This window comes from Apodemus sylvaticus, chromosome 13, assembly GCF_947179515.1.
Source record: "Apodemus sylvaticus chromosome 13, mApoSyl1.1, whole genome shotgun sequence".
Lineage (NCBI taxonomy): Eukaryota > Metazoa > Chordata > Mammalia > Rodentia > Muridae > Apodemus > Apodemus sylvaticus.
In genome coordinates, this window is record NC_067484.1 from 85,566,950 (window position 1) to 85,585,583 (window position 18,634).

General features: G+C 39.6%; 1 protein-coding gene across 1 annotated transcript in view; it reads left to right on the forward strand.

The window, feature by feature from the left end:
- Positions 1 to 17,856, forward strand: part of Dsc2 (desmocollin 2) — a 30,055-nt gene extending 12,199 nt beyond the window's left edge. The window contains exons 5-16 of the mRNA XM_052155882.1: positions 280 to 435; positions 1,111 to 1,255; positions 2,064 to 2,230; positions 4,171 to 4,305; positions 4,503 to 4,688; positions 6,765 to 7,021; positions 7,132 to 7,274; positions 10,324 to 10,548; positions 13,131 to 13,367; positions 13,950 to 14,074; positions 15,163 to 15,426; positions 16,093 to 17,856. Coding sequence (XP_052011842.1) covers positions 280 to 435; positions 1,111 to 1,255; positions 2,064 to 2,230; positions 4,171 to 4,305; positions 4,503 to 4,688; positions 6,765 to 7,021; positions 7,132 to 7,274; positions 10,324 to 10,548; positions 13,131 to 13,367; positions 13,950 to 14,074; positions 15,163 to 15,426; positions 16,093 to 16,290 — 2,238 coding nt within the window. The 3' untranslated portion in view covers positions 16,291 to 17,856. The remainder of the gene's footprint in view (positions 1 to 279; positions 436 to 1,110; positions 1,256 to 2,063; positions 2,231 to 4,170; positions 4,306 to 4,502; positions 4,689 to 6,764; positions 7,022 to 7,131; positions 7,275 to 10,323; positions 10,549 to 13,130; positions 13,368 to 13,949; positions 14,075 to 15,162; positions 15,427 to 16,092) is intronic.
- Positions 17,857 to 18,634: the final 778 nt, after the last annotated feature.

Sequence of the window (18,634 nt, forward strand, 5' to 3'; positions counted from 1 at the left end):
AAGTCAGAAGTTTTTTCATTACAGAGAAGTTCCAAGTGTTTGGTTTATGTACATAGTGTTTAGTCTATAAAATATTTTTTGATCTGCTGCCATGGGATTTTGCAAGTATCTTGTCTTTGAAAATTTTTCATTGTAATTCCTTATTATATTGCTGCATTCTTCTGAAAACAAAACAACAGGGGATAATTGTTTATTTTAGTAACTGGCAGTGTGATTGAATAAAAATACACATACAGGTTCTGCTGAAATGAACATATGCTTATATTATCTGCTCTCTAGATCCAATCCGACACAGCTCAAAACTACACCATATACTATTCCATCAGAGGTCCAGGAGTTGATAAAGAACCTCTAAACTTATTTTATGTGGAAAGAGATACTGGAAACCTGTACTGCACTGGTCGTGTAGATCGGGAGCAGTATGAGTCCTTTGAGGTAAGGTCTGAAGTTTATGTGTTGTGTTAACAGAAAGCTGGGGAGGAAAGGATTTATTTGGGTCATGTTCAACATCACTGTTCATCACTGACAGAAATTAGGTCAGGAACTGGAAACAGCCTAGGAACTTGTAGGCGCAGGTGATGCAGATGGCATGGCAGGGTGCTGCCTACGGTCCTGCTCATCATGGCTGCAGCCTGCTTTTTAAATAAAACTCAGGACCACCAGCCCAGGGATTGTTCAATTTACAATGGTCAAGGAGGACCTCCCCGTCAATCATTGTTAAAAAAATACGCTACAGGCTTGTTTATGCAGGATTCTTTCTTAAATCTGGGCTTCCCTGCTTTCAGAGGACTCTCATCCCTATCAAGTTGACATAAAATTAGGCCGCATAGCAGTTTTTAACTTCAGCCACTATATCATTTACTCTTTTAGCCCAAAAAATTAAAAGGAATAAATAAAATTCAATAGGTTATTTTTGGCTTTATGATTCTTTTCTGTTTTAGTTTTCTAAAGGAGAAAACATTTGGCTTTGCATTGGTTTGTCAGAGGGTTTAGCTCAGTGGAAAGAGCATGCGTGACCCATGTGAGAATCTGAGTTCCATCCCCAGGACCACAAAACCAAAACATGGCTGTTTGTACTTAGTTTTTCTCATGATTTTACTCTATTCACAGCTGACCGCATTTGCAACTACTCCAGACGGGTATACACCAGAGTACCCGCTGCCGCTCCTCATTAAAATAGAGGATGAGAACGACAATTACCCGATCTTTACGCAGACAGTGTACAGCTTCACAGTTTTGGAAAACAGTCCCATTGGTAAGTAGCTACACCACTGATACAGGGCGGCTTGAATGAGCTTTGGTTCGCAAACCGAGCCTCTCTGTGGCCACGGGAAAGCAGCCTTGTGTGGTGGCAAGAACAGGACACTTTCTTCTGCCTTTCACTGGTTTCTTGGTTTGACAACCTGTGGTTTCTTAGTTTCTTAACCCAGTCGATGGGTTATCTGTAGATTAGAATTATCAAAAAGACAGCAGGCCTTCTGGCACCTTCCAAATAAGTTACTTTACATATCTATGGGAGGTAAATGAAATGGTTTTAGGTGAAGAACGCTTAAATGAAGTCATTCAGCATGTGAGGCTATCTACTGCATGCCAGCGATGAGTGAGTGGATAGGGGCATTCTGAGCGTGATTGAGAGTCACTGAGAACCTTTGGGAACTTACCCTAGGATGACCCGACTGAACCAATTAATGTTTAGAAAGAACTGCCTCAAATGGTTAATGTAAGCACAGGCTTGAAAATGGAAGAAGAGTTTAAGAATAATCAGAAAAAAAACCCTCAGTTTAGAAGTACAGAGTTCACAGAGGGGGTAGCATCATCATTTATAGAAGCCCACATGAACATACGCTGAAAATGGGGTGGGCACCAGATTCCCAAAATATTACAGTGAGTGTATTTAAGAAGAGGCATTATTTTATGTGGGCATCTATTAAATTATAAAGGCTGTGATCCTCCTGCTCTGTCAGAAAGTGCTCCAGAAGAATTCTGAAGCAGCCGAAAAGAGTGAATTAAGAGAGGTAGAGCGTGTGAGGGTTTGGAAATTGAGCAGGAGTTTCCCTCTGCAGGTTCTCCCGTGGGGGAGGTCTGCGCAACCGACAAGGATGAGCCGGACACAATGCACACTCGGCTGAGGTACTCCATCCTGCAGCAGTCGCCTTCTCCACCCACGTTATTCACTATGCATCCCAGTACGGGCGTGATCACCACCACGTCGACTCAGCTGGACAGAGAGGTAACAACTGTCAGTGGAGAACGCTGGATTAGAGCATAGCTTTTAAGAGCACACTGTCTCAGCTGGACAGAGGGGTCACAGGTAGTAGGGGATGAATCTGGCTATTTAAGAGCATGGATACATTATGTCATCTGAAAAATCTCAAGGCAGAGATGTTCCAAAATATGAGGTTTTTTTGAACAATAATTTGATGTCATTGACAAAAATTCCACACCTAACTTCATGCAGCCAAAATGAGGCACGCTAAAAATATAGTATAAAATCACCTTTGAATTTTGTGTGTTCAGTGTAAGTGGAACACACAACAATTTGTGTCTTAATGTGGGCCTGACACCAAGATATTCTGTGAGGTAGAGTCAAGTGTTCTAAAATCTGTAAACATCTGAAACATTTCTTGTCTCCAGACACTTTCAATGAGGGGTGCTTATGCCATCTGTCTCTGAGCGTCACCTGTGTGTATGTTTCTGGAAAGTATGATTACTTCCCAACTTTACAGAAATTTATTATTTTCATTCTGCAAATGAAGGACATTAAGTAACCTCATGGTATGCTAATTTAGAACATCTAGATTATTCTCTCCAGAGTGAGTTTTATCTTTTATGAAATCAAACTTTTCATAGAGGTATACTTGTAGTATTTAAACAAGGAATCATCTAATAAAAAGTGAACCTTTGCAAGATGGGTGGAAATATGCTATCCACATTTTAACTTTTAAAATGAAAGAATTCTTTTGAGTCTTGTTTAGGTTCTTCCCCTTATGTAGATAAAATTGCTTTGCTTCCAATTTAGCTAACTGCTCAATTCCTTATCTTCTACCTGGATAACTGAAATGATCCTTAGATGCAGTGTATGTAAAATTTAACTCATTAGCAAGCTCTTCCCGTGTTTTATTTGTTTTTGGTTTTTTGGTTTTTTGGTTTTTTGTTTGTTTGTTTTTTTGGGAAAATGACTTCAGTGAGTTTCTCAATTGATGACTTTTCTAATATCCATTTGCAGTCATGCTGTCAAAACTGTGTGTCTCCTCTCACCTAGATCCCAAAACTTTCCAAAGTATGTTGATATTCCCTCTGAGGATATTTTACATGAACATTGTATACTTGTACTGTGACTACCCTATTAGCCATTTATTTACTTCCTTATCCAACATTCTCCAGCCAGTGCTATTCACGGAAATCCCAATAGCAGTTTGCTGGTCTTATGTAATGTCATCTGTGATCTTGGAGTAGTACATGATTATTGGGTATTACTACGAATCTCAAAATTTCCAGCAGTAGCCGGAGAGACACTCATTAGTTGGACCTGGTGTCTCTTTCAGGGACCTGTGTTCAGTTCCCAGAACCACACTGGTTAACTCACAAATGGTTATAATTCCAGGGCATGTGACACCTTCTTCTGACTACATGACTTCTATGATGTGTGCTCATATGCATGCACTTAGGTGAGGGAGACAAGGGTTGCCAAGGGTACCTGTGAGTAACTTTAACACTTCAGTTTTACTTTAGTCAGTCAATGGGTGAAGGCAGTAAGGACTGGCAGGGCCTGAAATTGTGGTACGAAGATGTCTGAAAAGGAGACAAGCAGTCGTTTTAGTTATAATGGTTTTGAATATAAACATGTACTTTGGACGGAACATAAAACATTATCTGCATTGCTGTGGAGTACTGACGTACCCAATGACTACAGTGTTTCTCTTCCTTTTGAAAGTTCCTAAAGTTAACTGATTACATATTCAGTCGATAGCACTTTGAGGAACGACTCAGTCTTCATGTATTGATCACACATTATTAGAGCGAGACACTTTTTCTAGATTTCTAAATGCTGTGAAACAGAACGATGTTCTTCTAAATTATCAGTGCAAGACAAGTTACAGAGTAGAAGTCAAGATTCCATTTATAACAATGCTCTTTTACCAAATGGTTACATTTTTTTGTTGCTTTCAGTTAATTGACAAGTACCAGTTGATAATAAAAGTCCAGGATATGGATGGCCAGTATTTTGGTTTGCAGACAACAGCGACCTGCATCATTACTATTGGAGATGCGAATGACAACCTGCCAACGTTCACTCGAACTACGGTAAGTGCCTGCTGTTTACTAGAGAGAAATGCCTGACTATCCCTCTCTGTGCCTCACGGATTAGCACAAAATGCTCACAATGACCTGAAGGTTTAAACATAAGAACACGGTACTTCGAACATTGCATGAACAAGGCTACTTCATATGGTAACATTGTTTTCTAAGGCTCAACTAATGCAGCTTTCTTCTTCTTCTAGTACATGACATCAGTGGAAGAAAATACAGTTGATGTGGAAATCTTACGTCTTACTGTTCAAGATAAAGACTTAGTTAACTCACCTAACTGGAGAGCTAATTACACCATTTTAAAGGGCAACGAAAATGGACATTTTAAGATCGTAACAGATCCCAAAACCAATGAAGGCATTCTGTGTGTGATTAAGGTAAGAATTCATTATTAAATTGGATATTTGTAATTTGTAACATATTATAGCAGGCAAAGATTTAATGGGAAGAAAGATATTCTGGTGAATGGAAGCATGAAATATATAGTTTAGGTAATTATAAATACTATTTCATTCATATATATTAAATGAAATGAACATATTCATTTTTGAGTAACTGTTAGGTTGCTTTCTGTAGCTCTAATAAAGCACCATGAATGGAAGCAACTTGGGGAGAAAACTTTTTTATTCATATTTGCTTGCACTTCATATCACAGCTCAAAGAAAGTCAGGGTAGGAACTCAAGGCAGGAACTGAAGCAGAGCTCGTGGAGGGACACTGTTTATTAATTTGCTCTCTTTGCTTCCTTAGACTTGCTTCTTAGATACCTGGACAGCTTCTGAGGGGTGGCACCACCCACAATGGGCTGGGTCCTCCCACATCAATCATTAATCAAAAAAATGACCCCACAGCTCTCCCACCCTAACACCAGTCTTTATCCCTGGATATTTATTTATTTATTTATTTATTTATTTATTTATTTATTTATTTTGGTCAACTGTCCTTATCACCTCCCTAAACAACCATAATAAAGCATACTTTCCATTGACCATGGATGAAGAGATTTGAAAAAGGAGCAAATAGTGTTTCTAATCTTTCTGTATTCTTGCTCCTCCACTGTTGTGTTCAAGTCTACAGGGAAAGTCCAAAGACTTAGAGTCAATTCAAAATTTGATTAACTGAATTTATATTCTTTAGGCTAGTAGAAACACAGCATCTTTAAACAGCATCATGCCCTGCCAAACGTAGGGCTTATAATGATGGACATTACAGGAATCTAGGGAATCCACTGTTGTGCAAGAGAATTGTCTTCCCCCTCTCAGTTGTTTCTCTTGCAGAGGAATGGATATAGAAAACGTGGTACATTTACACAGTGGAGTACTAGTCAGCTATTAAAAACAATGAATTCATGAAATTCTTAGGCAAGTGTATGGAACTAGAAAATATCATCCTGAGTGAGGCAACCTAATCACAAAAGGACACACTTGGTATGCACTCTATTATAAAGTAATAAAAAGACCACTTCACCACAGTCCCACAGCTTGAAGAGTTTACCTAAGAGACAATAAGGGATCAGAAAGCAAGACTCTAAGACCAAGGGAGTTTACAAAAGCAAAAATCAAGCAGTTAAGTACCTCACAGCAGGAACAACGCTATCCTAGCCTTATCTCACCTGCAGGCCACTGGGATCTCTCCAGCCTTCCAGGGCAAAGGTCAATGGCCCTAAAGGGGAGCCTGCTTCTTTAGCCATCACAGGGAAGTTACGTGTAAATTATTATGCAGGTCTGCACATTCCCGGAGAAGTAGTTAATGGTTGTGATAGCATTTCTTTTTGAGCAGGTCATAACACAGGGCTGCTCGGTAGGGCTGGCTGTCACATCCCTGTACCACTCCTACATGTTTTATAGGGCTGGAGCTACAGCAGCCTTCTGGTCTGGCAGGCATAAGGTCCTTGATTCAAATTCTAAACCAACCTAAAGTGGGCGTGGTGGTACACCACTGTAAAACCCAGCCTTCGGGAGGTGGGGTCAGGAGTAAGAGAAGTTCATGCCATCTTTGGCCAATCTTGGACACACAAGACTTGACAAAACAAAACAAAACAAAACAAAACAAAACCTCTTAAAAATTTGACTTAGTTTTTGACTTCCAAATCCAGGGCAAATAACCATCTCTTTGTAGACTTTAAGCGAAGTTGATTTAAAGTAAAGTGTAAAATAGCTGTTACAATCCATACCTGAAATTGGAACTTACATTAAGAATCTAAGTGGTTAAGTCTTATCTAGAGCCTTATCTAGTGATGCCTTTCATTTTCAATTTTCTTTTGAGGGAAAGTTGTTTGTGGCCAGCTCCACCCAAACACTGGATTGAAAGCTCCCCTACATTCATGCCTGTGTTTAAAGTTCCATGACTGTTCCCAATCTGGTCCTTACTATTTTCACATCAGCAAGTCCTTCATCTAGTGCACTCCACCAGCTCTTCCATGCTTTGACCTGATCATCTGTACATTTCCTGTAGCCTCTGGACCATGAAGAACGGCAACAGGTGACCCTGCAAATTGGCGTAGCTAACGAAGCCCCATACACTAGAGAGGCTAGTTCGAAGTCACCTGTGAGCACAGCTACAGTGACTGTCACCGTGACAAATCAGGATGAGGGCCCTGAGTGTATCCCTCCAACGCAAACTGTGAGGATTCGGGAAAATGCGCCAGTTGGTACTACAAATGATGGGTATAAGGCGTATGACCCAGAGACCAGAAACAGCAACGGCATAAGGTATTTGTTGTGTTTAGCATTTACAGTGCTAGAAAAGTCCCTAACTTGTTATTGGCGTTATGATTGGACTCATGATACTTCTCGTTGTGTTCCTTCACTGTGGTTAACAGGTACAGGAAGTTAAGTGACCCAAGAGGATGGGTCACTGTTAATGAAGATTCAGGATCAATCACCATTTTCCGAACACTGGATCGAGAGGCTGAGACTGTCAGAAATGGCATCTACAATATTACAGTCCTTGCATTAGATGCAGGTAAGAAATCTGTTTTAAGATAGCTACCTCCATTTTCCTCAGTTTTAAAGGTGTGGGATCAGACCCAAGCCTTTCATATGTAACACAAAACACCCTCCTAACAAGTCTTGCTCCCAGCCCAACAAAATACCTGTTCATCTTTTGAGATAAGAACTCACTGTGCATCGCTTCTCGGCCTTTTGGCTAAGATCAAGTGAAGAACTGTGCAGCCCTGGCCAGTAGGAACCTCTCTATGTAGACCATATTGGCCTTGAACTCATAGAGATCTATCTTCTTCTGTCTCCAAGTGCTGAGATTAAAGACCTTTGCCATCATGCCCAGCCTATCAAACATATAGTTTTAAAGCTATACATTAACATTTGCATTTTATTTCACCTCAGCATAATATATAATTAGAAGTATGTTGCCATTTATTAACTAGTCAGCTTACAGACTCTATAATATTAGATGCAACTATAAGATAACATCATCTAAGATGGGGCCAATGAGATGGCTCAGCTGGGTAAGGTCCTTGCTACAAAACCTGAAGACCTGAGCTTGATTCTCAGACACAGGGAGAGCATGGACTTCTTCAAGTTGCCTTTTGACCTCCACTGTTGCTAATAATAACTAAACAAACACATTCCATAAAAATTAAAAGAAAAACCAATTTGGTGTAAGAAATAAAGTTATAATATATTAGTGATAGTCCTATCAAAGTGGGAAATCTACTTTAGAAAGATATTAATTTATTTTGCAACATTCAGGATGTTCATAAGGAGGAGATATAGTCATGATGTACTGTGTAGTCACATAGTACACTTCTAGAAAACTGGAAACTAACGGTATACTTGGGGTCTAGAATTAAGCACATTGTAAAAAAGGAATCAGTTACAGTTATAGTGTGTTGTAAAATGAGAGAGCCCAAATGTCAGTTCACTTAGCCCACTTTGGTTTCTGTTGCTATGATGAAAGGACCTTTTGGAAAGCAACACGGAAGAGAAAGGGACTTTATAAACCCAGGCGTCCAGGTTGTAGTCATCTGTCCAGGCAAGTGAGGGCGGGGACTTGAAGCGGGGAGTCACATCCACAGGGAAGCTCTCTGAGCTCTCTCTGTTCTTCTGTGGCCCAGGGCTCAACATCCAGGCTGATGCCATTACTACGTGGCTGGGTGTACACACCTCAGTTAAGGCAACCAGGACCACCGCCCCACAAACCCCCTCTGCACAGACATGCCCACAGGCCAACATGCTTCTACTCCTGATAAACTGACAGTTAAACTAACCCCACACCATGTAAAAACCTAAAATAGAAAATTATGTTTTGTGCATCTTGAAAATTCAAAAAATATGATCACAGTGACTGTGTATACAAGACACATTTAGAGTGTGAAGTGTAATTTTGTTATAAGATACATAGAATCAATTCAAGACCAGCTTCAATTACACAGTAAATTTGAGGCTAATCTATCTTCATCTGTCATCCTGGGTTACCTGAGACACTTTCAAAAAGAACTTGAAAAACAAAAACTATAATTGAATGTAGTGCATTTGTAAAATAAATATGCAGTTATAAGAAACATAACTCATTATGCTCTAACCATCAAAGTTAAATTGTATAAGTGATATTGGAAGATGATTTAGATATTACAACTCTCTCTGAGTTAACTCAAATATTCTCCTTAAATATTATTTTTTTGCTGATCCTTCCTCTTCTAGAATATGTAGTAGATGAATTTTGCTGTTTGATTTTTACCAGAACTTGAGCTGTGATTTCATTTCTGGTTAACAAATCACCTTCTTTGTGTTCTTGAAGATCTTACATGGGTTTGTTTCAAAGCTCTCATGTAGAGTGAATTCATCTCCCAACTGGTGATTTGGTTGTTTCTGTTAACACTACTCCTTAGGACCTATCCTAGCATCAATAGGGGGCATCTGATCAACTCTGCCTTTGGATTCTCCTCTTCTACCTTACTCTATCTTAACTGGAAGGCAGTTTTGTAGTGACCTGCACCTACATTTCAGACCAGTTCTTAGCCTGTTTGCCTGGTGTGCCTAGCCTGTGATGGCTCTAGAACTACCCAGAGCCAGCCCCTGTCCTACCCAGAGGACCCTTAGCTAAAGTTTTGGTTGCCAGGCAAGCTTAGTTTCCATTGCTTAGGTTGGCAGCTGCATATAAGACACGGCCTTAGGCTCTGGGTGGTGCGGTTTTTGTGTTTCCTTTTCCTCCATCTGTAGTGTCCAAATCCCCCTTACTATGTGGAAAGAACAAATGGTTTAGAGACAGGACTCCTAGTCTCATGCTTGGCTTTAAACTTTATAACCTCCTCTCCCTGAGGTTGCTCCATCTTTGTATGCTGCAGACTTCCTGATGCAGTGCCTTGTATAGAGTTATCAGAAAGATTTACATATATGAGTGACAGGTTAATTACAGACGTTACACCCACAGTCCTAAGTTCCGTTTACTTAATATATAGATGACAGTCTAGTTATGAGGCTACACCCATAGCGATAATTTCTACATTTGGAAATGTCTCTCTACGCTTGAACCATTTCTGGTTAAATTTTCTGAATACATATCTTCTACTACTCAACTTCCTTGTTCCACATCCTAAGCATGAATGCTAAACTCTAGTCTAGTTCTCTAGTCTAGCACCCAAGGGTTCTTGCCGGTGTCAGTCCCCACCTTCTGCCTTCTCTCTTTTCTCCACATCACTGGTGTGTGTGACAAGCTGCCCACACTTTTAAGTTTAGTACGTGTAATCCTTCTATACATTGTTTTTGTCTCTTCAAAATCAACTAAAATGTCTCTGTTGACATTTTTCATGCCTAGTGAACATGATCTAGTGAACAGGCAAAAATATTTAAGTAGCAGTTATTACATGTATAATCCACTTGGAAGCAGTAGGATTTTTCCTTTAGTGTTCCCAGTGTTGCTCATGGCTGCATTTGTTGCAGTAACCTATGCATAAGTGATTATTCAATATAGATGTTAATTTCCAATGTAGGATTTCCTAGCAAAAAATAAATAAATGAATAAAAACAATGTGTTCTTACCGCTCTGTGTCTAGATGGGAGAAGCTGTACTGGAACTCTGGCACTCATACTTGAAGATGTGAATGACAACGGCCCATTCATACCCAAGCAGACAGTGGTGATATGCAAGGCTACCATGTCCTCTGCTGAAATTGTTGCTGTTGATCCTGATGAGCCAGTGAATGGGCCACCATTTGATTTCAGTTTGGAGAGTTCTGATTCGGAAGTCCGGAGGATGTGGAGGCTGACAAGAATCAATGGTATGTGTTTGCAAATATTGCCTTTTCTTTTCAGCAGTATTCTCTGTCTCTCTGTCTCCTGTCTCTCTGTCTCCTGTCTCTCTGTCTCTCTGTCTCTGTCTCTCTGTCTCTCTGCCTCTGTCTCTCTGTCTCTGTCTCTCTGCCTCTGTCTCTCTGTCTCTGTCTCTCTGTCTCTGTCTCTCTCTCTCTCTTTCTTTCCATGTGTATATTGGAATAGAAAAGAAAAATTCATTGTAAGAGAACCATTCAAGGAGATACAAATTTTGGTGTAATGGTCAGTGAGCCTCTCTAGTGTTTGCTGGTGATGATATCAGGATCCCCTGAGGTATTACTTAAATTTGCATTCATATCAAAGCACTCACCTGCATAGATAGTTTGTAACTGTGGGCTGCCAAGTAGCTGGGAACAGTAAGTGCGTCCTTGTGGGGCTATCTGTGTTTTTCAGTGATCCCAACAACCCACAGCTTCTCTCTGACACCATGCCGGTGTCTCCATGTTTTGTGTCTACTGTGTTTCCCTTGGGAATCTTATTCACTTTGGTTCCCAATTAACAGTAGCCCAGAAAGGACCTATTGTGATAAGAATGGTTGGTCTTAAAGTGGCTTTTCTTCATTGCCACACTGTGCCACCCTGACACCATCTCTTAATTCTAGTCTCTGGTACACACTGTAGTGGACTGGGAGGTCATGGCCCTGTAGCCTTCCTAAAGTCACTTTTGGGTGACTTGAAACATTGCTAATTTTTTTTTTTTACCTCATGCTTTCAGTGGCAGTGCCTCAGTTTCCTACCATGACAAATTAAAGGAAGAGTTTAAAAAGTGCAAGTTGAAGCACACTATCTTGAACCACGATGATCTATGCTGACAAGATACACAGATTTTTATAACAACATTCTATTGTGTGTCTTAGGGAAGAGGAAAGAAATTTTTATTTGTTTTTTCTTAAGAAAAGAAAACTTTATTTTTATAACTTTGTTCTTCCTACTTGTTTAATGTCATAGTATTTCAGTTTAAATGCCATTAATAAAACAATGGGGGATTTTAAGCAATTCTCTTTAGTCAGATAATATTTGGTCATAATGTTCTAGTCAGAGGGCTTGTAAGTCATTTTGTCTCTCGGGTATAAGAATTGAACTCAAGGCCTTGTACATGCTGGCCATGTGTTCATTAACAGAAATGCATCCCAGCTCTAAATTTTGTTATTTTAAAATACCAGTCGTTGAACACACGGGGAAGCTTGGGAAATGCCAGGGTAAGAAGAATATACCAACAGAAGTCTTGAAGTGACATGGGTTTCATGTTGACAGCTGGATATACCAGTTGTTACATAAATCTGACAACGGTGTTTATTGTCTTGGAGCATTGGTTTACCCATGTGTAAAACTGGATTATTTCTAGAAATCAAGAAGACAATGAAAGACATAGAATATGACTCACTCTTAGTTTTGTTTTTGGACTCATGATTATGTCTTAGTTCACTGAATTAGTACCCGTGGTTTCTATTGAAATTCCAGCTCTGTGATTTTTTTCTGTCCTAGGAAGCCAATTTCACAGTGGGAACTTCAAATACTACACAGACAATGAGCACACCTCACTGGGAAATTAAGTAACAGAGTGATTATTCTATGGCTTATGGCAGTCTACAGTGAGCGTCATATTACATCTTTTGCTCTGAGTCCTAGATCCTACCAGCATTTGATCTGTATATTTCCTAGTGTTAATCTAAAAAATACATCAAAACATCAACAAGAAAATTTAGTTGGTCCAAGTGTCCTATAGGACCATAAGATCAGGTTCCTTCGGTTTGCTTATGACCTGCCTGTTAAATAAATGTGTTCCAAGCTGTCAGAACCAGTTCTTGTTGGTAAACCACAAGTATTTGTGTCTGTTTGGTGCATTTTATGAAAACAAAACAGAGACATCCAAATTTCAGATGGCTGACTCCCTGATGGGTCTCACATGAAGGGGAATCTAGTGTGTTGGGTTTAAGTGACTAGATGAAAGATAGGACAAAGACTAACCTCTTACCAAGTCTATTAGTTATGGTAGAAAGGATTTGTTTATGAACAGATAAAATACTTTATTACAAGAACCAAAGGTCTTTAATAAAGAGGCAGGGCATTAGTTAGCTCCCTCACAGCTATGACAAAATAGCAGGCCAAGGAAGCTTGAGGAAGGACAGGCTTATTCCGGCTCATGGTGTGAGGATGCAGTTCATCATGGTGGGGCGGGCATTGCTGGCTGGCACTCGAGGCACCTGGTAACATTGCATCCCCGGTCAGGAAGCAGAGAGCCATTAATGCTAACGTCCAGGCTCCAGCGCACAGCTTGGCCTTCAGTATGGCTTTTCCTCCCCATTTTAATCTCTCTGGAAATGCCCTAAGACACAGGCCTCTAGGTGACTTTACAATCCGGCCAGGTTGGCTGTGGGTCAGAGGCTTTCGGTTCAGCTCCAGCTCTGGGAAGAATCCTAGCGTTTAAATAATCCACGAGTGTCCATTTGTAGGGAAATGGCTATCTATTGGATAACCGGCCGGGTTTGCTCAAGAAGGTTTGTGACCCCTGCTTTTATTTATTTATTCAGATACAGCGGCACGCCTTTCCTATCAGAATGACCCTTCATTTGGATCCTATTCAGTTCCTATCCGAGTTACAGACAGGCTTGGTCTGTCCTCAGTGACATCATTGACTGTCATCGTATGTGACTGCATTACTGAAAGTGACTGCACACACCGCTCTGGAGAAAGGACTGGCTATGCTGAAGTGAGACTTGGACCATGGGCTATCCTTGCTATACTGTTGGGCATAGCCTTGCTATTTTGTAAGTTCTTTCTTGAGTTTAACTCAAAGCCTTTAAAGCAATTTAAAGTTATTCTTAGAATGAATGTTAATACTTATAGGTAGTAGTTTGAACACAGATACATTTCTATTTAACACAATATATTTAACATACACACTTAAAACTTTTTATATATGCCTATTTTATTTTGGTGGCAGCGCCCACTCTGTGAAGGTCAGAGAGCAATTTTCAGGAGTCTCTTCTTTCCTTCCATTAGCTGGGACTGTGGGAGGGAACATGGGTTATCCATTTGGTGGCAAACACCTTTATCTACTGAGCCACCTCACCAGCTCATGTATTTAATACATGCTTATGTGTAACTCTCTTGTTTGTCAGCAGGATATACATTTCCATGTAGAGATATACCATGTGGTATGTGTCTGTAGCATACCTGCTCAGGGCACGCTTGTCTGCTGTATATGCTTTGACATGTGTAAACATATGTTTTTGATAGGTGTTTAGGATATACCTTTTGGTGAATGACTTACCAAACCAGATACTATCAACTCAGTTTCACATTATTTGATGAGACATTTACAGGGGCCTCTTTCTCTCTGTCTCCAGGTATCCTGTTCACTTTAGTCTGTAGTGTTTCCCGAGCATCAAAACAACAGAAAATTCTTCCCGATGACTTAGCCCAGCAGAATCTAATTGTATCAAACACTGAGGCTCCTGGAGATGACAAAGTTGTAAGTCACCTGTGTTTTTAAGCCAACTACAGAGGACAATTTAGCCTATAGTATTTTTTCAAACCAGTTTTTTTTTTTTCCCTCAAAAAGCTTCTTTTGGTGTTTGATAACTTAGCAGTAAATGCCATCCAGCCTAGGGAATCGATAAAAAGCATCTAGTTTCCACAGATATGTGGTATCTCAGTTTGGACATGCTATGCTACTTGATATTAAAATAATCCTCTAGCACACACTTTCTTTTTCTGTTTCATATGCTTCGAGGCTTCACTGTTAGACCTCTATTTAAAAAAAAAAAAAAATCCATCTAAGCAACTGTTTGTATTTTCAAGTGTTTCACTTAATTACTCACAAAACACCAGTGTAATTGTTTTGTTTTTTTAAACTGGCTCCAGCAATAAATCTCTACAGACTTTGATCATGGTGGGAAAAGGTTTATTGGACTCTTCCTTACTATAATGTGGGTTAGAACTGAGCCTGAGGCGGACAGTCTAAAGTGGTACACCACTGAGAGGAGGCTGCTTAATGTCAGGATCTAAACACACAACCAAGAAGAGGGGTGGCCAATGTGCTGGTGTTTCTGGAATTTTCCTGCCTGCTTTACTGTTCGATTTATGTAGACTACAAGGAATATAGGTTTATAGTAATTTTTTTTTCTGTGTATTCGAGTTGGAAGGAATGGTGTTCAACGTGAACTGAGAAAGCTTGCGCTTGTTTCTGTTTCTCCTCTTGCCTGATGAAAGAGAATGAGTTTAACTGGGACAGTAAATACCTGCGGCACAACGATGTTGTGTTCAAGGTGCCGGAAGGCTGGACAGAGCATGCACAGAATGCTAAGCGTTGTTTAAAGGTGGAATCTACATGAAACGTTTTGATTTGCACCAGCAATTTGTTTCTTGTGTTAGACACTGCATCTAGTACGAGGCACATGCTAGGCACTCAGTGTCCAGATCCAGTCCATGTCTTTGGAAGGATTACTGTGCGATGCCTACATCAAATCCAGGCACTGTGAGCATGGGCTGCGGGCTGCTCTTTCTCGCTGTCTTTTCTTTCACTGCATATTTAATGGAGGCGTGTCATTACCTTTTCAGTATTCCACCAATGGCTTCACGACTCAAACTGTGGGAGCTTCTGGGCAGACAGCTTTCACCACCATGGGAACTGGAGTTAAAAGTGGAGGGCAAGAGACCATTGAGATGGTAAAAGGAGGACAGCAGCAGACTCTGGACTCCCGCAGAGGGGCTGGCTATCACCACCACACCCTGGATCCTTGCAGGGGAGGCCATGTGGAGGTGGACAACTACAGATACACTTACTCGGAGTGGCACAATTTCACTCAGCCCCGGCTTGGTGAGGTAAGTTTCTGAGCAGTTCCCCAAACTTTGTTGATGTAATTGAAATTTTACAATTGATTCCAACTTATAGAGTTTATGCAAACTCCTCATTTTAGTTAATGATGAATCTATTTATTGAAAAGTTATCATTTTCAGTTCATTTGGGTTTAATTTTGCCCCAATTTATGTGGTCATTTAGTTTCCTGCATTTTTATTTGGCTTTTATTAATTTTTAAGCATATAATTTTGTGCTATGATTTTTGCATCTGAAAATTTTGTTTTAAGCAACCCAAAATCTAGCACAAAGCAATATCAACATGTATGATCACTTTGCCTGTTCGGAAAGAACTGAGCTCACATCAATTTGGGTTCAGTTTATCTGGGTGTATTTTCCCTTTTAATATGATTTTTGAAAGACAGAAGCAATAGCCGCATAAAATGAACACTTGGGTGCTCACTGACATGCAGGACTTTTAGAAGCATGCTAATACTGACTTTACAGTGTGATTTTATAATACAGACCAATCATGTGCATTTTCTACACATAGGAAACCATTAGAGGACACACTCTGATTAAAAATTAAACAATGAAAGGTAAATCAAAGCAATTCTTTTTCTGTTAGTACGTTTTGGTGCCTTTAAATAGTAAAAATAAAAATAAAATGTGTTGTGCTTTCTCCCCACCAGAAGGTGCAGTTTTGTCATGAAGATGACAACCAGAAGCTTGCTCAAGACTACGTTCTCACATACAACTACGAGGGAAAAGGCTCGGCTGCTGGCTCAGTGGGTTGCTGTAGTGACCTACAGGATGAAGATGGACTTGAGTTTTTGGATCATCTAGAGCCCAAATTTAGGACATTAGCAGAAGTATGTGCAAAGAGGTGAACCACTTCTAATAGGGTAGCAAAAACTAATGGATTCACCGCCTTGTCCTTCCCGCTTTTAACTGTAAACCAGGAGTTTTCAAAAACAGAAGATGTTCTATTTGGGGCTCCCTCCCCCACTTCGGTCTGCAGACTCTCCATGCAAATGCCCATTTACAGAGAAACTTTGTGTATTAGTACTTGAGAACCATTGTGCACCGGTTTCAATTACTTCTCTTCTACCAGGTATCATCTCAGATGGAAACTTAAGGAAATTTGCATTACTGTTTACATTGGGTATAATGACAACAGCCAACTTATAGTGCCATAAAATTGAATGGATTTGAGTCTATTTATAGACTATTGAGTATAATCCAATTGGAGACTGTAGATACCATTATCTCCAGTTAATGGATTCACTGTTTGTTCACATGGTGCTTGGAAACAGTTGTTTTCCTCAATATTCTAAACTGTATCTCCTGTGCCTTGCTTTTGGTATATTCTTGTAACATGGCCTGGCTTCATAGTACACAGGTAGAGTAGCAGGCAGCCCTTGGGTTTGTCTGAAGCTCAGGCCAGTGGGCTTTGCCTTTAGCTTCTATTCTATGAAAATCCTGCACTGACTCTCAATCTCTTTTGTACCCACTTTGTCAGTTAAATTTAGATTTCAAAACTTCTTTATAATGTATTCTGGTTTTCCTCCCAAAAGTATTTGCCTGTGAATACCAAATGGTGTACACTGCCATCCTCTCTTCATTTTTAAATTTTCTTTTTCCTTTTCTCTCCTGTTTGACTTTGAAATGTCTACTTGGGTTGAAGAATCCAAGATATTCCTAAAATTGTATCTTCTCATAAAATATGGCATGCATATGCACACCATGTTGGTTTTCTTAAGCTCAATCCAAACATTATTGTTTTACATTTTTCAGTAATTGCTTCACTTTTGTCTTTAGTGAAGAACTTTTACTTTTTCCGATGAAACTATAGGACTCTTTCATGATCTTTTAGAAGCAACATTCTTTGTAACAGAAGCAAGAGTATAATTGGAAGTAGGTTCTGATAATCTATTGTAGAATAGCACAGTTAGTTTCTGTCCTTAATTCAAGGACACGGGAAGTGGGAAGTAGTGACAGAGTTTAAGCATCTCAGAATGATAATCTCAGACAGTCTCTAGGATGATGACTTCACTAACGTTTCAGATGATATGGCTAGTCACAATTACATGGCTGTAAAATTATTTTTAGAAACAGTCTTTTAGTAATTATAGCTATTTTATGAGATACAGAAATGTGGCAAACAATTTAATTTTTTTTTTTTTAGGAACTTACACACAGGCACCCTTCATAGCCAGTGACATTCTAGATCACAGGTCTCAGTCCCTTCTGTCTGCGAGCTCAGCACTTACCCTAGATGGAATAGATATTCTAGGATGGATATTCTAGATGCAGTTCTGATGCATGTGATTGTTCGCTGTGTGTCCGTCCCGAATTCACCAAGTTGGCTTAAAACAATTGTTTCCAGAACAAACATTGGGAAAAATTTTGAACACTATGTATGCAGTGGGGTCATTATTTTTGAGTCAAAAATATTTCTCAGAGTTATTTTTAATAAATTATATACAAAATGATCTTGTACTGGTGGTGATGATAATGTGAACTAAGCTACTTTAAGCAACTGGTATGGGTTCGTTACTTGGGTCTGATGGGTGTGAGAGTGGTTTTAATGGAGAGAACCAGCTTCCATTTCCCAGCTTCTGTTCCTGGGATTGTGCATTATCTGGATCCACAGACAGCATTATTATCAATATACCAGGTATTATTCCTGGCCTGTGGGCATTAGTGATTTTGCATTTTCTCTATTTTTATCATCTTAAGATAGAATATACCTTTAGCATTCTTACTCCATATGTTTGAAAGACACTTGAACAAAAAACATAATGTGTGTGGTTGTGTCTTAGAGTTATTCTTGCTGTGATGAAGCACGGTGATCAAAAGTAACTTGGGAACAAAACAGTCTATTTGGTTTCTGTAGATGAGTTTTTAAGAAGAGAGGCAGGGTTAAGATTGAAAGCCATACAAAATGTTCTACTTAAAGTGACCTCTAACAATAATGATTTTAAATTTACATGCAGCTGGTTTAATGACAATAATAATCAATTAAGAAAATGGTACACTGGAGACTACTTTGAGTTGTCTTTTGCCATTTGAGGCTGTGTCCCTTCCTAATGATGAGTTGATGACTGATTCTAATATGGTAGTTGTTCACACATTTCCCAAAGTTTGGGAGAAACATCTACATAGGACTACCGAGTTTGTTATGCTGTGGAGAGACCAGGTTAAAACTGGTGAGAAATAGAACTTCTCTTT